Consider the following 20,244-nt stretch of genomic DNA (forward strand, 5'->3'; position numbering starts at 1 on the left):
GGACAACCGGGTCGCACCCCTCCGTTTTTTTTTTATTTTTTTTTTATTTTTATTTATATCGCTGCTTTACCTTTTTCATTCTCGATATAGACTTTATTGGAATTCGTGCAAGCCGTCGAAGGTATAAAGAATCACAAAGTCATACAAGCTCGAACGGGAACGGATTTCCGTTTCCCCCGGCAACGAGTACTACGGATCTTTAAAACTGGAAGCACGACCTCAAAAGGAAACAAAACAGGTTGCAACCTCCCCCCTCCCCCCCCCCCCCCCTTTTTTTTTCTTCTTTCCGCCCCCAAACGCACACACACTAAAAAAAAAGAAAAAAGAAACAACGAAACATGAGGTTAATTCAAAACGAAAAGATGAAATCAAGTAATGTCATACTTCATACATTATTGCCTTAAAAAAAAAAAAAAAAAAAAAAAAAAAGGAATTAACACGACGGGCGTGTTAGTTAAAGCCTCCAAGTGTATCGTGTAACATTAAATACGCTCGCTCCCCCCGCTCGTATAATAAAATTAATTTCCATTCGTCTATTGTACCTTCGACAAACAATAGAAGAAAATATTAAGCGGCCCGCGGTTTAGCGATCGCGCTTTACCGCGTCGCGGTTAATCTTCCCGTTTCTTTTGTTTCCACGAAATCGCGACACCTCCCAGTCACGTGGGAAGCAGCGCAAGTTCCGCAGGTTCCGCGCCGAACTGATAAGACAGTGAATCACCGTTTTTCCTTTTTTTTTGCGTTTAGTATATTTGTCATATGACCGCAACGCGGACGTCACGGACGCACGAGCTGCGGATGAAAGTAGTGCGTGTTTTCCTGACCGTCAATTCCAAGCTTACACACATGAGAGAGAAATAGTACGACGAAATGAATATACAAACGCAAGTTTAATACGAAATTGTCGCCCTTATACTGTATTCGGCCGTGTTTGCGGCTCTGAAGCGATCGATTCACTCGCCCTATTTCTCCGCCTTCACTATCGCGGATGAATACAAGGTTGGAGAGACGCGCAGCTCCGACATTTAACGCTCCGTCCGCAGTGTACTGAGCTGCGTTAAATCTTTTCTCGTTTTATTTTATTTCCCCTCGTTCGACTACGTCTAATTCTGTTCGCCATGGTCCGGTCGTCGAAAATGGGTTTCGTCAAGTATCTTCTGTTCGCCTTTAACGCGATCTTTGTCGTAAGTACCCTTCGTTACCCATCTGCCGCTTTTACCATATTTACGGCTCAGTCGGGATATTCCGTGAAGTATTAGATGGCACGATTTCGAAGGTGCGTTTGCAGCTGTTGTTGACAGCGCTTTGAAGCAAGGGCCTTTAGTCTACCTTCTGCAGTATTTATTGCCCGAACGGTGCGGTTGAATGGTCATTCTACATCTGATTCGACTGTCGAAATTCGGTACGCCGACGTTACTCTAGATGCGCACCGTTCATGTTGCGTCTAGGAGTTTTCGGTCACATCAATTATGAATATAACATCGAATCTTTTTTTATTAGTGCAAATCCGCGAGTTTGCCGTTCGCGCTAAATGCGATCGTTTTTCTACCCTTAGGTTAAATCACGTAGTCGAATTCCACGTCTGGTGCGGGAAGGCCGCCGATAGTTTATTTTTTTTTATAGCCCGAGCGTACGTCGATACGAATCACGGGCTTGTTGGTTCATTTAGTAGTCCCTAAAGATGGACCGAATCGAATCTTCTGTTCCGCGTGTTAAATCGCGAAGCCGCACCAACGACGCCATTGGAGGGGCGTATTTGTCTCTCCGTCGCGGTGCCGGCACATGCTGCAATACCTGTGAAATGTCGGCTGTCGCTTGTTGCTTTCGCATCATCTGTCGTTTGCTTTGGCATCTAATTTTACGGCGGGGCATATTCGTATAACGCAGTTTTGTAAAATGTTACTTTTTTTTTTCTTTGTTTAACTGTTGGTTTTGGGCAATATTTTCCTCGAAATCAAGGAGCACCGAGAAGCCCGAAACCTCCAGCCTGCTGTGAATAGAGCCTCTCTCTCCGGCACCTCTGTAGAGCTACATTTGAAACTGAGTTGCAATTTTGCATGCACGCAGGCATTCTGCGCCAGTATGTGTGCAAGTTTTATGTAGCCCAGTGGGCGTAGTAGTGATTTTAAGCCGTCTTTTCGACATGAGCATATGAAATTGAAAGTTTTACTAAATGCCCATTTTCTTGTGCTCCCACTCTTGGTGTAAAGTGGTTGTTAGATACCACTTTAAAACCATTCAGCTGTCTAGACTTATATTCCTTGCCTGATTTCCTTTAATTAAACAGTGATTGCAATATGAAGTTCCATCTGAAATGGTTGATTTGCACATTGTTTAATTTCTAAGGTTGTTAATTTGCTTGTGAATCCTTAATTGCGACTTTTTTCTTCATGGTAAGTATAGCAAGCTGTGCAACTTTTGTCACTACCACTATCAAGTTTTGTCACTACCACTATTTCTTGAAAAATATTATGGATGAGGTGTTGGTAATAGCTGTGCAAGTGTTGTCAAGCGACAAATCACTCTTCAAGATTGAGAATCCTTCCAAGGTTTTGAAACAATGCAGCTGTAGTATATGCCTGCCAGCGTCTGACAATTCTCGACAGCTGCATTTTTCAAATCCTGGCAAACCGTCAATGTCAATTGCCTTCAGCAATGTTTCAACTGTTTTACAAGTGAAAACAATAAAACAGAAAGGCAGTTTTGAAGCAGATCCTGTTGTGCTATACTCGGATTAATTGTGACCAGAAATGCTTGCTTATATTCTACTGACATGTTTTTCAGTGTTCTGCATTTGTTCAGTAATCTTTTTAATAACTCCATTTAGCTTGCCATGGACAAACTATTTAATGTTAGTTTCAAAAAGCCAGAACAGGAAAATTGGCTCGGATCCTGTAATTATGCTAGTGCTCATGGTGGCAGGTTTTATTGCCCGGATCTTTTTTTTTTTTTTTTTTATATATATCAAATGACAATTTATCAAGGCACTGTAGAGTGCAGGGGAGCAAAAACTCTTGTTTGAACTACTTTATTTGGTTGTAGAGGTCTCAAAGATATAGCCCTTATCTGCTGAGGTGCTTTTGCCGATTTAATAAAGTGCCCAGTAAAGCTTTACACATGTTCATAGGCGTGCGCACAGGGGGGGCAGGGGGTGCGGCCGCCCCCTCTAATCATCTAAGGGGGGGGCGCAAAGTTGGCCCTTCTGCGCTGAAGCTTTGAACAAACCGTAGCGCCCTCATTTTGGGTAGTACAAGCTCACCTGATTGAGCATAGCACTACTTATGGCACGTTGGTCGAGCTTTTTCCATTCTATGTGGTGCTAAAGAACGAAAAAAACACCTTTGGACGCCAGAAATCGGCCAAACTCAACGTTGCAAGAGAATTGAAAATTGAGAATTTTCGCCAAAACTGGAGATTGATGCTAGCGAACGCACACTGGGACTCCATTTCTCATGTATTTTGTCAATAAAGCCAACATGGGCGTTATTTTGGTTACATGCCACTACTAGAAGCTCGTTACATGGCACGTAAACAGCGTCTCGGTAAGGATCATGGCCCGGGCCCGGGGGGGCTCTGCCCCCCCCGGATCTCACTGGTGGGGGGGGAAGAGCACGAGCCCCGTTGCCCTCCCGAAGTTTACGCCTATATGTCTGAGTATTTTTTGGAAGTGCCTGAAGTTTGAGCCTTGTAAAAATAAGTACACAATTTTGCAAAAATTCTGGTTTCATTTGGGTACCCCCTCGTATGTATTCATCCACCTTAGTTTTAAAATACTTACTGTTAACATTTATCCCTGTGTATAAATGCTTGCCTAGGTTTGTTTATTTTTTCTCGATCATAGTTTTCCCGGCCCTCTAAGCTCTGACAGATCTGTAATCCAGCCCCATAGCCAAAAAGTTGGAAAACCCCTGGATGGTTGCCTGGCACTGTAGTTCAGTCCAGAGGCTTCCATGTTCTATTTTATTACAACCTTTTATTTATTGCATTCTGCTAATTGCAGCTTTACTTTGTTTGGGTAGAGTCTCGTTTATCGTCCAAATAACCACATGCTCTATTTCCTTGCTCTTAGGAGCATGTTTAGTAAGAACCGTTTTTCAACTCTTGAAAAAAAAAAAAAAAAAAAAAAGCAAATTTTTTTTTTTTTTTTTTTTTTTTTTTTAAGACAACATGCTGGCTTGTTTCTTAATTGGAGAGGTTGAAATTTTGTCCAAGTTAGAAAAAGTAAGGCATTCAACCTCCTCATAAAATAAGTGCCTCAATATTACTAATAATTATATTACGTCTCATTACATGAAAATCCATAGTGCTTTGTAACTAGCCAGAGTTTCATGGCACTGTTGTGTGGCAGCGATTATAGTGAAAGTCTCGTGTGCTCCCACTGCAGACCCTCAGCATTCTCGCGCAACATTTGATTGTTGGTTCTAATGTGCATCTCTTTCATTAGCTTTGCGGCATAGCCCTGATCGCTGTGGGCGGAGTGGTGCTGGCGGCACTGAACCCACAGAAGTCCTTCTATGAGGGCTACCTTGGTGCTCCCGTGGCCATCATCATCTTGGGTGTGTTCGTCTTCGTGCTGGCATTCCTGGGATGTTGCGGTGCCATTCGGGAGAGCTACCACATGATCATGGCGGTATGTTTGCACAGCTTTTTTCTTGGTAGAGTTCCTTCCAGCAGCGGCCTACTAAGGTCACCGCTCTTAACAAAAATGGCTGCCGGGAATAGAATGTGTTGTGCCAGCCCAGCAGGGTCTGCGCTCGTTTTATCGAACATTCTTGGTTTCCAAAATGAAGTGTCGGTTCAATGTCCTAGCCTTTTTGTTACAAGTGTTTCGAAAGGTACCATGAAACTGTTTTTACTTTGCCAATCTAGTGCTCAGAATAAACACTAAGCACACTCATGGAGCGAGGAGTAGGAATCAGTTTTAGTCCACATGCGCCGAGGTTCACAAAAAGGTACATTTTTCCCACCCCCGATTATACTCCGTTTCAGTGTAACTTGCAAACTAGCCCAAGAGTAATTTTTTTTTATTACTTGGAAAGTGGCTAAAGCTATGATCCCAGGAAACCAGTAAAAGCATCGCAGCAAAGTGTTTGCTGGTGCCCCACCGAAATTCCCTTTGGTGGTGCATTGTCGCGTGCCTTGCTCCTATGCTTTTATTGTCTCTGTGGGCTCTTATCTCCTGCACTTTGCTAAGTCAGGGTGAAAAGGAGTATTCGCAGCTCCAGCGCGCCGCTCGCCCTCCCGCGGACGAGCGCAGGACTAGAGGAACGGGGACGGCAGCGGCGGCGGCGTGGAAAAGGTGGCAGGGGCTGTCGGCCTTGATGCGGGAAGCCGTTGTAACAAAAAAAAGTGAGCGCATTAAAATAGGAATTCTTGTGTTCCACCTCGCAACAGCATTGCACGAAGGACCAGGATGTCTAATTCCATTAGGGACTTTACGTATCTCGCATACGCTGTGGATTGCTGGTCTTGTGCATGACTGCCAGCTCGATCTGTGCTCAACGTGACGGAAAACGCTCCCGCTAATAATGTAGAGCTCTATCGTTCGGTCTATGAAAAGTCTATTGTTGGCCCCAAGTAGGAGAAAACTGGTCGCGCAACGATATGTAGAGTGATACACTTCGGTAATGGGTTTGCGTTTTAAGGCCATAGGAACATGATAATTTATTCCAAGCACTTTTAAAATATAGAATATGCATACTTGATTTCAGGTAATTGCAAAATAAATGAAGAAATTCCCCAAGCATTTTAAGTGCGTCTGTGTTAGTCAGCCGTTCGTGACAAGAGCTTAGAACAGGCAGTTTTGGGCGAGATGGGCCACAACATTGCAAATACCACGGTACAAAAAAAAAAAAAAAAGAATATGGTATATTACAATATGCTTTTTTGGTAGAGCAATAAATAAAACCCCTAAACACGCCGATTCTGGTAATAGACAGTTTTAGCATAGCGTTACCGCAGGCTACCATTGGCTACCGTGAGCAAGGTAATGCACCTGGCACGCACTGAAAATTATGCTTCAAAGGCGCTGCACGAGCCTCCGGTTGTATTGGTGCACTGCACGGTAGCTTGCGGTAACAATCTTCCTATCAATAACCATAGAGCAGTTTGATCACGTGTTGCAATACACTAAAACCGAGACGGTGAGTCGCGAGTGGCGAGCCTGTGACACGAAGGTATCAAGACTGTGAACGCTGCTCTTCCGAAGCTTGACGGTCACCGTGCGCGGCTCACTTTTTAGAGCACTAATGGCCAGGCAAGGTGCAAACACGATATCTTCATCACCCTAAAAAATATTCTGCCACAAAGAGTGACGTGGCCGGCGCGTAAAATGCGCTCGCCCACCACAAAGCTTTGCAAGTCGAGGTTTCTGCAACATTTAAATATCAGCATGCTCATTTTGCTAACGCGCGTCAACATCTCCGTCACCTGTAATATGATTCTGCCCCCCTAACCGCTTAGCGTTTGCAGACAAATAAATCATTGTTAGCGCACTGACCAGGTCAGCACTCTAAACCGCGCTGACGCTGGCGAAAACCCTGGAGAATCTATCCCCGTCTCTTCCGCCATTTTGGAACTACCACCCCGCCACCTATAGGGCGTTGGAGTTGCGAATAGACAGCCCCACCCCTTAATAAAATGATGCAAAGATTAGCTGTTTGATATGAATGACCTGCTTAGTCGGGCTTGCCGAGGGTTGAACACAAGCTTCAGGAGTATAAAGGCAGAAAAAAAAGCCAGTAGCTACTTCGAAGCAATCCATGTCCAAGGGTCACCTAGTGTTGTCGTGATGAGATTACCTTGCGGGGGTGGGCGGGAGGGAGGGAGGGAGGGAGGGAGGGAGGGAGGGAGGGAGGGAGGAGGGAGGGAGGGAGGGAGGGAGGGAGGTAGGTAGGTTGCTTGCTGACTGGGAAGTACAGTCATCTTTTCTTGATTTACTTGATAATACACCAAAAGTTATCCCACTCCACATATTCACCCGATTTGCTCTTGATGTTAGGTGGGCTATCTCTCGGGATTTTACAGTAGTCATGTCTCTTTTTATGTGGAGAATCGGTACACTTGTATGTGTATTTCAGATTCAATGTTTGATATGTTATTTCAAGATGAACAATTTTCAAATGCAGTATGCATAAATTTTTTTCTCCGAGAACCAAATCCCGTAAGACCTACATCACACAGCACATGCTCAGAGCTTCTTGAGGAGACAATTAAAGCAGCATCACCTTAAAGAGCACTAGTAGGAGGAATCTGGGCTGCTTCACAGGCCACTTGAAATTCTGATGTGCCACCGTCTCTCATTTCTTGTGAGGTGTTATTCAGAAGGGTAGCAGTGAGCGAAGAAATAAATTTAGCACATCAGAAGCCTATTCAGTCATTGCTGCTTCTAAGAACACACTGGAAAAATACACAGCAGCCTCTGTTGACCTTCGTACAATTTAATGAACCCACCTGCAGGAGCTAACAGGACATGACAGAACCACATAGAAGAGTGAAAAGACAAGACAGTGCAGATTGCAGACTGAGCCACAATAGTTCTGCAGAAATGCAGTACTCGTTTTTTATAAAACAGTGTGGATGGCACTTTAAGAGAAAACAGAGCTGGAAAGGGTTGTTTTGTGAACTTCTCATCTGTGGTGGGCTTTCACAATTTTATGTTGGTGACTGCCAAATCATGATGGCAAGTGAAGCAAAGTGAAAAAGAATTCTGCAATGTACTTCAATGCTTATCGGCATGGTTGAAAAACTGAATTGTAATTCCATTGATTCCCAAAAAAGATAAAAGCTTTTGGAAACCTGCTTATGACAACACATCAATGTAGGATTTTGATAATTAATCAGAAACAAGCAAGTTTAAAGGGACATGCTTGTAAGCTTGTCTGCTCATAACACCTTCGAGACAACTACTTCGTACCTAGTACCAGATTTCTCTATAATGCTGTGGTAGAGCTGACTAGAAAAATTCAGGGTAGTTAAAAGCTAGAAATACCACCGAAGTCCCAGTCAAGCAAGGGTTTGATAGGTGGGAATTTCCAGGGTTTGGTTACAATCTGGTAGTAGGCAGAAAACAAGCCAATTGTTTTGTTGGCTAATTTGCTCAGTTGCCTCTCCCCAAAAAGTCCCTTGAGTGTACCACCACAGTTGGGAGGATTTCACCAATATCTCATTTGGGAAATGCCCCTCTGAGCAGACTTGTAGTGCCCTGCCAGCCGCAAATGTTTATCAAGGACAAGTCTCCATCATTACAAGGCTTGAGGAGTGATCCTGCAAAGCAGAGATTCCGCAAAAACAGAATCACTTGAGCTTCCGAAAATTGCATGCTGCCCCAGATTGCAGTAGCAGTGCTGGCATCTGTTTACATTTGTTTTTCAATGTCTAGCCACGAAAGAACACTTGCTGGTGAAGCAGTCAATATCATTCTCGGAGTTAAAAGCCAAGCTCGAAAGAGCGAGGGTCTGCACGAATCCAGTATGTCCGGAGAGACAAGTCCATTGCCTCGGTCTGAGGGCATTCCTCTCTATACTAGCACCATGTGGCCGACTTGTGCTAACTTTTCAGCTATGGAACACCTCAATTCTACAGTATACTTGCAACACAATCGTGGGCGAAGTCAAGCTCTACAAATATATGATACTGCTTTAGAGAAACACTATGATAACCAAAATGTGTCCAATATTGGTGGAATCGCTATTAAAACTGGCGTTATAATGCGATCATCAGCTGCTTATATTGCAGCCATATATATATATATATATATATAAATAAAATCATAAGTGGCTGTGTATTCATGACCTTCATATTTCTGAAACTTGTAAATGATACTTTGTGGAATCCATGATAACTCGATTTGGCAATTGGAGCTGAACTGTCCAATGAGCACGTCCACGCCTGACATATCTGAAAAATTGTAACAGATGAAGTGTCAACACAATATAAGTAGTTTGCAGTAGTTTTCATGCAAAATGTTGCACACTTCAAGTTACTGCTCGAGGGCATAACAAACCCTGTTGTCTCTCTTGTTCTTCCACAACAGTTCAGCATCCTGCTGACCGTCGTCTTGATCTGTGAGCTCGGAGCAGCTATTGCAGCGTATGTCTATCGATCAAAGGTAATTTGTTTTTCTTTTTTTTCGTGGTATTTGTTTACATCGCTTGAATAGCAGTATTTAGTAACATGTAAGTTTTATCCAATTGTCAATATTTGAATGACATTTCTTTGCATCTATTCATGAGTGGCAGTCCCCTATGAAGCATATCTTTCAACTATGCACTTTGCATCTACAAAGCTTTCTTAAAGCTGATGACCAAGCAGAAATAAACTGCCTCTTGCTTAATAGTACCTCCTAGATAGGGAAGCAGTAATGCTGAATTTTTGGTATCTAAAATGGTTAGGCTATGAGCACAAATGTCACGGATATGGGCGGCAGAAGCTGAAATTATCCAGAAAATAAATTATAGAGCAGCCCCCACCTGCGTGCAATGGCAGAGTGTTTTTTGGCTCTAGTGGAGCGATCTTGGCCAGCTGATCATCATCTCGAACTTGTGCCAACTGTATCTGTGATTTTTGCATCTAGGAAGACACGGAGAAAACACTGCGATGTTCAAGTTAGTTAAGGACGGTGAACGCAGTGCAACCGAGCACTGAGGAATATCCCAAATTCAGACTTTGCGAGGTGCTTCCATCGCTGGCAAAAAGGAAGTAACTTAGCTTGAGGGTGTTTGTCAGTCTGTTGGTATGTTATGTTTAATATAGCAGTCTGGGTACACTTTAAAGGGCCCCCATGTTAACAAAATGTTTTTTTTGTGTTAGTTGTAGCGTCGTTGCCCCCTATTTCTTTTGCCATACTCATTATACTTCCGATTTTCTGCTAAGGCTTTATGCACCATATTTATTATTTGCCCGTTTATTCTCAATATTTTGGATATTCTGGGGCTCAGGATTAAAGGGTGTCTCATTCTTTTTCTACCATTTTTGCTATTAAGTACAGAGAAGGAACTTGCATGAACCACATTTTTATTGTTGGTAGTATTATTGTTGACGTTTGTCAGTTCTATTCATCTTCGTTTTGCAAGTTTGTGTTGCAACATACATCATTGAAAGAGGAACAGTGACATAATGTCAATTGTTTCTCCTTCGATGGATGAAACTTTGGACTTGAATTGTAAGGTCAAATTTGTGCATTTTAACTTTTGAACCTAGGTCTGAAAAATATTTTTTGGCACGCCGACCATGCCAGTTTTCCGATTCTCTCTTCGTGACGACTTCACTTCTGCAGTGTTGTAATCATGGGGAAAATCACTGAAAAGGCTCATACGTTACTCATTATGAAAAAAAATTTACTGCTATTGTCGGTGACAAAGTGAGAACGGCAGGGAGGAGGTTCAGTTGTTCCAGCGCCAGTTTCGTACCTTTGACGACGCTTGGCGTTTCGTGCACCTCGGGCGTGCGGCCAAAGCGCACTGGAAGGCGTGGGCACGTCCGGAGTGTCAGACATTCAAAAGTCCTTCATTGCCATTCTCGCTCTGCCAGTGACTATTGCGTAAATGAAGAAATTCCCACCGCGAGTGTGAGTTGTCTATATACAGGGTGTTTTGTTTTTTTTTAAACTTGACAGATTTGTTTAAAAAAAAGCCATGAAAGTTGTTTATGCGGTTTGTGCAAGTGAGTTATATGGCCAGGGGGACATAGTATAGGGGGCTAATTGTAACAATCAGTTGGCTAATTAAAATTCGTTAACTGTTTTATTAATGAAGAGACCTATGGTTCCATTTAGAAACTTGCTCAGGGTCATTGAAAACCACTAAATCAAATCTTTTTAGTAAGACACAGCGCAGGGGAAGCATTTTATGGCGTTCTGTAGAAACTCTTCATTTGGACGCGTGTCTAGGTTTTAGTTTCTTAACGTAGCACATCTCTGATTCCGTGGTCCTGCTCCCCAGTGGCTGAGAAGCGCAACGCACGTATGCCCTACTTCCCCCGATCCTACGAGGCAGTCGAGGGGGTGGCTTCGTGCCACGACCACCAGGGAGCGGGGCCATGGCTGCAAAAATGCGCTTCGATAAGGAACCAAAACCTAGAAATGCGTCCAAAGTGGGTGGTTTTTCAGACCGCCGTAAAATTCTGCCCCTGTCCTGTATTTTTATAAAAAGAGTTGATTTAGTGATTTTCGATGACGCTCGGCAAGTTTCTAATTGGAACCATATGTCTATTTTCAATAATTAAAAAGTTAATTAATGAATTTTAATTAATTAGCCAACTGATTGTTACGATTAGTCCCCTATACTATGTCCCCCTGTGTGTGTCACTAATCAGGATCCAATCGAGAAGCTGTGAAATAAATATTGAGTTAGTAGATCCCAGCTTTTGAACGCATTTTACTATTTTTCTGACTTGACGTTGTGGTTGTTACTGGTATTGACCTCAACAGCATTGCCAATGTTGTAATTATTTAGTTTATAAAAAATATTTTGTAGATTGAATCTGCCCTGAGGACTGCTGCCACCAACTCCGTTGACAAATATTTTAACGACACTGAAGTGGAGAAACTCTGGGATGACATTCAGAGCAATGTAGGTATCCTTTTTATTCTGGGACAACTCTTCTTTTAAAAATACTTTTTTTTCTTTAAGTTGTAGTTAGGTTATTGGTAGAGCTTTGTGGATTAGAGTGCCATGTTAATGATACAGACCCCACATGCTTAGTGCCATTGTTTGCTGATCTTGTTCTCGGTGTTCTTTATTTTTCCTTAGCTTTTTTTTTTTTTTTTTTTTTTTTTTTTAGAGATAACATGCTGAAGTTATTCTTTCAGCTCATGTGAAGTCCTTTAATGACAGGAATGCAAATATTTGTTCAATTTAATTTTGAGACCAGCCTGGTCTCAAAACCTGGCAAATAGCAAGCACTCTAGTGTACTCGCCGGGCGGACTCCTGTACCTCTCAAGAGATGCAAGCGATCTCTCCGTGTGCCGCTTGTAGATCTGGATCTGATGGAGTGCTCGCCGAGCGGCTCTAACCGGTCCGTGGGAAAGTGGTGGAGTGCGTCGAGCGATCCGAAGAAATTCTCTGCACGGCCTTTTTCGGAGGAGTTTGATACATGGTCATTTGGAGCATTTCAGTTTCGATATTTGCATTGGCGATGTTGTGGTAGCCACGAAAGCAATTGCGACAGTAGCACTTGTCGTTATAAAGTTATGGGAATATCAGAGGGATGCGGTGCTGTTACAAGCCCCGTTACAATCTCTTCGAGGGTCGGCAAAGCGATACGACACGGGGCCTAGGGGTCGACATTTCCGACAAACAGCAGGAGTTGCTAGATGCGTAAAGTCACTCTTACTTGGCTATGAACAGAGAGAAATTTTCTATTGGAAAGCTTGCCTCAAGGTTGTAGTTTATTAGCATGTTTATGAGTTTGCTGACATGGTTCCCCCTGAGGCACTGAATTTGTATAGGTCAGGGGAGGTAAGCCTGGCTTGTGAGCTGTAGGTTGCTTTTTAGCAACTAAAATGCCTCTTCTGATGCTTGCCTAAAATCGGAAGAAAGCAGACAATACTGTCGAGATTGGTTATAACGAAGTCGGTTATAACGAAATAGTGGCTGCAGCGAAGCGACCACGATTTCCCATTCCCTTTTGCACTTCGTTAGCCGAAGTCTGTTACAACGAAATAGCGGATCTAGTGAAGTGATTTCCAATTCTCTTTGACTTCGTGATAATCGGTCTCGACAGTATGGCAAAGAGCTTTCTGAAATTTCATTTTTTGTACTATCCAGTATACAGAATTGTGGCCACAGATAAGCCATAATGTGAAGTTGGGTTTTAAAAACTAATGAAGTTAATGGTGTAAAATTTGGAATCAATAGATTCCAGTACTTCACACTACAAAAGAATTGCAAAAAACAGTGCAGGTGATGTGAGCAGTAATGTCCTGCCCAGAATATCGCTTGTGCACTTCATTGTACGTGTCAAATGCAGTGTCGTCAAAGGTGTGGGCACGAGCCTAGCTTTTCAAAACTATTCATCTGCATTCACATGAGCAAATCATTTGTGAAGTTCACCCGCTATTGTCTTCACCCCTCACAACTTTGTATCAAACTCCTGAGATGAAACATGCTTTTTGATAGCCGTTGCATATCGAGAAAAAATTGGGTTGTTTTTTACATTGTATTACTCACATGTTGCAGAATGCAGGATCTCCACCTGCGTGTTCGGTTCAGAGCTTTACACAAATAAAAAATTGGTGTGACCCGAGCAAAATTGAGCGAGAGTGCACGACAAGACAGTGGCGCAACGAGAGTGCACGATAAGGCAATGGCCACGGGATGGTGCAAACGCTGTGGGTGCATTAGAAGAGGGGGCGGGTAGCGCTTCACTATATGAAGTAATGCGGATGCTGTTGTTGGTGGCATTACCAACAGCTGCCAAGGCGGAGGGGTGGCGTGCTCCCTTCTCGCACGGTCCCAATATATAATCCTATGGAGCTCTCAAATAGTCGAAATAGCATCTGATACTGATCAAGGACGTCAATCTCTCGCTAAAAAGTATCCTTGTCTCCAGCTTTTCCCCTTTCACTCTGCTGACATTGCCTCTAAGTAAAGTTCTGGCTTTGTAAAAGTTGTAGTTCATGTGATCCAAGACAGAGCCGTACATGTAGAGAGTTTGGCCATTCGTTGGGAAGTATAGGAGACAAATGAGGAGGCGCCATTGGCCGAAAAGGGGCTGGGCGTGTTCCAGGGCATCTTCAGAAATTCGAATGTGACCAACCAGAAGCTGCAAATAATACCCTGGCAGTGATCGTGAGAAACAAACCTGATAACTGCACCGGAGTAACTCTCGGTGACTGAAAATATGGTACACGTGATGTTTCAATCACTCATCTAAAATGATGGTGGAAAAGTGCGACTAGCGGAACGATCGACATAATCCTTATGCCGAGGGCCGGGAATCTGCCGTCCGAGCGGTCACACTCTGTCCGAGCAAATTAGAGTTGAGCGGTGTATTCGTTTCTTACATCTCTCTGCACGAGCATGATCAAAACAATACGTGCATCCCATTTTTAACCACAAAGAGTTACTACACTTCACTGTTACGTGCTCATTAACACCGTATACAAACATATACCTTTGATCAGAACTGTTTCTCGCTACCACTGCTAGGGGATTCATTTCGGTTTCTGGTTGGTCAAGAGAGAATGCCAAGCCCTCTTTCCGAGTCTGGCGCGCATGCCCTGGCTCTGCCCGCGCCTCCCAATGACCAAACTCTCTATACACGGCTTTGATCCAAGAGACCCCCTCTATTTCTTTACCATACCAGGGACTGCTGGCTAGCAAAGGTTTGGGCTATTAAAAAGGGTATACATACTACATATTTCTATAAGCATGTAACCTAATTTTCGTGTGCATATTTTCAGCTGCACTGCTGTGGTGCCAACAGCACTGACGACTTCCGCGGGAAGATTCCGAGCTCTTGCTGTGAAAACAAGCCTACTACATGCGATGCTGCCCATGCTTACAAAATCGTAAGTTGTCAGTTCACCTGATTAGTTCCTTTGTTCCTAGAAAAAAGCGCTATGATATTTTTTCAAGTGAATTGGTAGTTCACCCTTGTGTATTTTTGGTTAGGGAAACAATGCTGATATCAAGGGTACTGAGATGTGAACATTGCAGAACAATGTATTAGATTGAAGCAGCTGCGTCAATATTTTTAGAATGCCAAAATGCAGGTCACGGTGCCTTATTAATCGGTTCCACAGGGAAGCTTATTGTATACAGGGACTGTTTGAATGTTGAGCATCGAAATAACTGAAGTGTTATTTTAGTGTCCACTATGTCACTGCTGGAAGGCGTGAGAATAACTTTCTTATTTTGATGGTTCGCATCGAAATAGCCGTTTTGTTGTATTCACATGCCCCGTTGCTTAGTGCTTAGACAGTAAATATGCTCCTACTTCATCTTCATATTATTACTCCGTAATAGGAATGTGTTGTCGGCAGACCTTCGAGAGTTCAGACTTTTTTAATAGAAAAATTCTTTTCAAGTTTTCTGGCATGCTCGTCGGGGAATGAATAGAATGAATATTAGTTATGTTGAACATATTGCTAGGGGTGCACAACTCAAAAATGATGTGGGCCAAAAAATTGTATTGGGAACTGCGCGGGTTTTCAATATCTGGCAGTTAGTTTTCAGTATCTGGCATCATCGCACTGGTTGCCGTGTGAGCATATCTTGTAGTGTCAAGTCCATGGGCCGCACAAAAAGTGCATGCGGCCTGCGGGCTGCATGTCGTGCACTTGGACTTTGTCTGGTTGCACTCGAGGTGAGGTGTGGTAAAGAGATGATTGTTTCTCCCTTGCGAGTAATTTTGCTTTGTGAAAATATGAGCAGCATTTATTTCTGGATTGTGTTGGGTGGTAGGGGGGCACAACTAAACATTAGGGAGACAATAACGATTGCGTTCTGGTTTGCCCTGGCAGGCAATATTATATTTTGCTGGCGATTCCATGTCTATCAAATGAAAATAGAGTGGAGACTGAACACCTGTCAAAATCGGGTACAGTTGAATCCCGCTACACTTAAATTGACTGGATATGCAAAAGTTTGTTGTCGCAGTGTTGCGAAATCGGCAAGCAGCAATGAGATATAGTTGTGGTTGCACATAAATAAGCTTTAATTCCAGAAATTGGTCAGTCGACTCTTAGTGTTATTTTCTTCAGAACAATCGCATCTTTGTTGGCGTCAGTGCTGACAAAGACGTGCCGAAATCGTCTTCCCTTTTTTTCACTTGCCACCTTGGCGATTACTTATGTTTTCTCTGAAAGAAAGAAAGAGTCTCTGCTTACACAGGGATGCGATGCTGTTGCATTTGCTAGCGTTTGCTGTTGCAAATAATCTGTTTCTGTTGCAAACTACACCAAATCATCATGCAAAATCACATGCGGACTGGTACCGACAGAGAACCATACATTCCCAACATATATGGGCTTAGCTCGAGTCCAAAACTAATGCAAACCGGGGTTCTTTACATTCCTCGCCTTTGGAGCTCCTGCAGAGGGTCTCCGCTGCATAATCATCACCATCACACAGTTTTCAGCCTCCAAGCAGTAGCTTTACGTAGCACTTGTGCTTTCTTTGGCCATTTGGCAAGATTGCGAGCTGTGATATGAGGCAGAAAGATTATTTTATATTTCTTCAGTTCATAAATCAGACCATAGTTTAGTTTTTCTTGGTGAAAACTTAGTTAAAGTGGTGTTTGAAAAGTTGTTCGTTGTGGAGAAATATTTTGTACACCATCTCTTACGAACAACAAACAAAGAATTTAAAATCCTTCCTTGTTGCGAAAATTTTGGTCAAGTTGCGTTCGCTCTAGCAGGATTCAACTGTATTTGGCTGCTTTGTTGGGGTACGTGAAAATTGTGAAACGGTTATTTCATCAAGGGAAGTTAAACTAAGGAAACTGCTTTTTCGACGGGGTGTTGGGAGGTTTGAAACTAGCCAAAACAGATGTTTTCATGTCTCCTGTAAGTGGTATCACAGACATGAAAATCGACGGTCTCGGTTTTTTTATGACGGACGTCGAAAGAATCGCTGCCTCTTTTGTAATCGGGCACATGAAAAGATGACCCAGAACTTGGAATATTTGAAAAGCAATAAGCCATTTTTTGCTCATCGTCATCAAAAAGAGTACCGTAAAATGAAATGAAATTCTTATGCTACTGAAATACCAAAAACACATTGATTTAAATCAACTTTAGAGCTGTGGTTACGGGGAGCGACCCCGGGATCTCTTGCATTGAATTCCTTCATGCTGCACCTCTAGTGCAAATATGCTGGGTCCTCATGGCAAATATGAGACTCTGCAGCAAAAGAGGTCATACTTTGCACAGGAAAATAATTATCTTCAGGGATGTTAGTTGCTTTACTGCTTAGGGGATGCAGAATTGGAGTTTACGGCTCAACTACTCTTCATTGCTGCTTTTGGGGGGTCATTCATTGACCGCAGCTGACCTCCTATTCAGATGTTGCGAGTAGCTGCTACATTGTTGGTTTCTGCCTTGCTTAGAAAAACCTTACCAGTGGAGCGTCTGTAGTCATGGGACTGCAAGTTTTTCTTTTTTGGACAGGGGCTTCGATCGGTGCATAGCTATTGAAATTAGTTGTGGGTGCTAGAGTACTTCCTTCTGAAGCAGAGCCACATCATGTCAGGCTTGGAAATAAAAATAAAACAAAAACTGAAGGCTGGTTTACACGAAACTGCTTATGACCGAGTGGCTTAAAACCCCTTGCGACCTCTTAGAATGAGAGAACACACTGGCGCCATCTATTGGGTAGCTGAGGAACACTTGGGATTTCCGTATATTTCATATTTTTTTGCACATCTTTCTTTCTTCATTGGCTTTAAAAAATTTGTACAATGTTAAGCACAATTATTTTTCCTACATAGTATGTACTGAAGAAAGAGTAAGTATACAGGCGAGCTGGTTGATGTTACACTTTTTTTAAAAAACCGGAGATGACGGACGAAAAGGGTACAAACATAAAACATCTCCCTTGAGACGTTTTGTGTTTGTCCCTTTCTTCGTCCATTGTCTCAATTTATTTTTTTTTTTGCTTTTTTCTCCTAAAAAATGTATAGTATATGTACATTGCATCCCACAAATACTGCCAAACCTTCGCTCAAGTGAAACGCAGTTCCAAAGCCACCTCATAGATGTCGCTAGCGTTCCAGTGTGTTCCCTCGTCATAAGAGAGCACAAGAACTCTGTCGTAAACAGATGCAAGTGTGTGAATCGGCTTTAACGGGCATTTTGTTACCTCCGCAACTTTGAACAAAACAAGTCCTAAAGAGCAAAACTGTCTGCAGTGAGATTAAGGCAGCAAGCCTGCAAAGTGCACTGAAATGGTGGCATCAAGGTTGCCAAAATGCCGCATTAACCCATCCGGTCGCCCAACTAATACTGAATGATGTTGGTGGAATAAGAGTATAAATTTTAATAACTTTCGGCGATATGTTAGAGATAAATTTAGATCAATATTTATCTCCGAATTTGAAAAGTATAGCTTTCAGATTCGGCTTTATGAGCACACTTGCTGTACAAAGGTGGTGGGGGGAGGGGGTGGCAGAAGCTGCAAAGAAGCAACATTCATGAAGCGAATGCACCATGGGAGGTGATAACCTTGCAGTCTGTGCTGCACAACTTCTACCTCTAAGATGTTCGGTATTTTCTTGAAAACGTATGACAAACATGTAAGGTGCCTAATGCGTTTCGAACCTTTTTTGTAACATTCAAGCACAGACATTGTTTTAGTTTCTGCCATTACCTCCCATGATGCCAGCTTTTGGCATTGATTACAGTCACCGACCGATTATTCGGACTTTGCTGGGACCGAAAAAACGTCCGAATAATAGAGCAGTCCGAAAAATCAGCAGATTGAAAAACTTGCCTTTATTACTTCCAAGTGGGCTTAAAAAAGTTGTAAATAGTGCCTTGGTTCAGGTTACGCCTGCGTGCCATGTTTTAGGTTACGCCTCCGTTTCCGTTCGACAGCTTTCTGTTAGCTTGAGAATCGCTGCCTTCTTTTCTAGCGCTATGGTCGAGTAGGAGAAGAAAGATGGGGCCATGACGTCCAAGCCAGCGTTGTCCGAACGAGATCAGAGGCGCAAATCCACGAGCGGAAATTGGCGACTGGCGACGCGAAGGAACGAAAAACAAAGCAAGATGATGATGATGATGATGACGTGCAGCTAAATGGGAAAAAAAGGGCTAGCATAGCATCACCTAGCGGTACGACTCAGGAGTGCTCAAGTAGCGCTGCCAAACCAAGTCAATCCATTGGCAGCCAACATAGAATTCAAAATGGCCGCTTCTCGATGGTGTTTTCCGCTGATCGCTCGCGACAGTTTTGTCCGAATAGTCGAACTTTCGGACTTCAAACTGTCCGAAACATTGGTCGTGAATATACACTATTTCTATGGGGTAAGTCACGGTTCCGCCTTTAGGTCCGAAATATAGAACAAGTCCGAATTATTGGAGTCCGAAAAAACGGTTGGCGACTGTACTGGTTGGATTTCATGCCTGTGAACTGTTATTAGCATAGCTCACCAAGCATTGAACATAGCTTGAAGATTTCTGGATATGTTATAGAGGCTAGATGAACTAATATGTGTTACCCCCCCCTCTTTTTTTTTCCAGACCTGTATCGATGCTCTGATTAACAAGTTCAAGGAGAAGATTGTGTATGTGGGTGTGACTGGCATTATCATTTGCTTTATTGAGGTGAGTTTGGGTTCTCCCACCCATTTTGCAGTGTTGGGTAAAGTATATCTAAAAAGTGCTTGAAGTAAAGTACAAAGTAAACAAGAGGTTGTGTACTTCAAGTAGAGTGGTAAGTACACTAGGCTCAATGTACTTGAAATAAAGTGCTATAAATACAGTGTACTGTCAAAGTAATGTAGAAGTATGTTTTAATAGGGCTGGGCATTGATTAATAATTTTAACCTGATTATTCAATACCCTTTAATCGATAAGTGAGTAGATTAATCAGTTTCATTTAATCTCATGCATAATAGTCTTAAAGAAGTTAAAATTAAATTGTTTCCCTTTGCTGAATGTGGTATAAATAGAGCAATGTGTAGTTTCAGATTTTAAATAAGCCTTTATGTATAGTTCAGAACAAAAGGCACCCACACTCAAAATTAATACTTAGTCACAGAGGCAGAGAGGTTCGTTGATATTCTCCGGCAATAGCAAACTCTCCCGATTGATCAAAACAGCCTCTGCTGCGCTAAATGGGCACTCGCATTGCGTTGAAGTGGCCGGGGCACGTGTAACCTCCACTTGTTAAGAGTTACAAATCTCGCTCCACCTTCATACTTGGCCACGTCTGTGCAGTGATGCCAACTATTCTTTTATGCACAGCCCTACACTCACCCTTAATATTCCCTACATGTCCGTACATCAGACACGGAAAGTCCCCACACTTGTCCCTACGTGGAAACGAAGAAAAAGTATGCGAGGAATACGCCGCAGATCTCAAGCAGACGAATACAAAAAGCCCAAGAAAGGGTTGATTAGTAAAAACAGTAATATAATGCGTGAAAATAAGTTAGATGTGTGCATTTTTCGCATGACAAAAATTGCATGTGGCTCGAAAGGGATCACTTGCTTCTTGCAGCCATGCTTCCCAAAACCATTCTTTGCGTGGAGCTGTCGTCACGGCGTCTCAGCCTTAAACCACTTAAACTGCCTAAGC

At 42.8% G+C, this 20,244-nt stretch overlaps 1 protein-coding gene across 1 annotated transcript in view; it reads left to right on the top strand.

Moving 5' to 3' along the window:
- Positions 1–745: 745 nt before the first annotated feature.
- The window catches only part of LOC8029816 (23 kDa integral membrane protein), a 30,684-nt gene continuing 11,185 nt past the window's right edge, over positions 746–20,244 (top strand). Inside the window, exons 1-6 of the mRNA XM_029968473.4 lie at positions 746–1,184; positions 4,445–4,630; positions 9,035–9,109; positions 11,475–11,570; positions 14,406–14,513; positions 19,185–19,268. Of these exons, the coding sequence (XP_029824333.2) occupies positions 1,119–1,184; positions 4,445–4,630; positions 9,035–9,109; positions 11,475–11,570; positions 14,406–14,513; positions 19,185–19,268 (615 nt within the window). The 5' untranslated portion in view covers positions 746–1,118. The remainder of the gene's footprint in view (positions 1,185–4,444; positions 4,631–9,034; positions 9,110–11,474; positions 11,571–14,405; positions 14,514–19,184; positions 19,269–20,244) is intronic.

The sequence above is a fragment of the Ixodes scapularis genome, unplaced genomic scaffold (assembly GCF_016920785.2).
Source record: "Ixodes scapularis isolate PalLabHiFi unplaced genomic scaffold, ASM1692078v2 PGA_scaffold9__187_contigs__length_104089568, whole genome shotgun sequence".
Lineage (NCBI taxonomy): Eukaryota > Metazoa > Arthropoda > Arachnida > Ixodida > Ixodidae > Ixodes > Ixodes scapularis.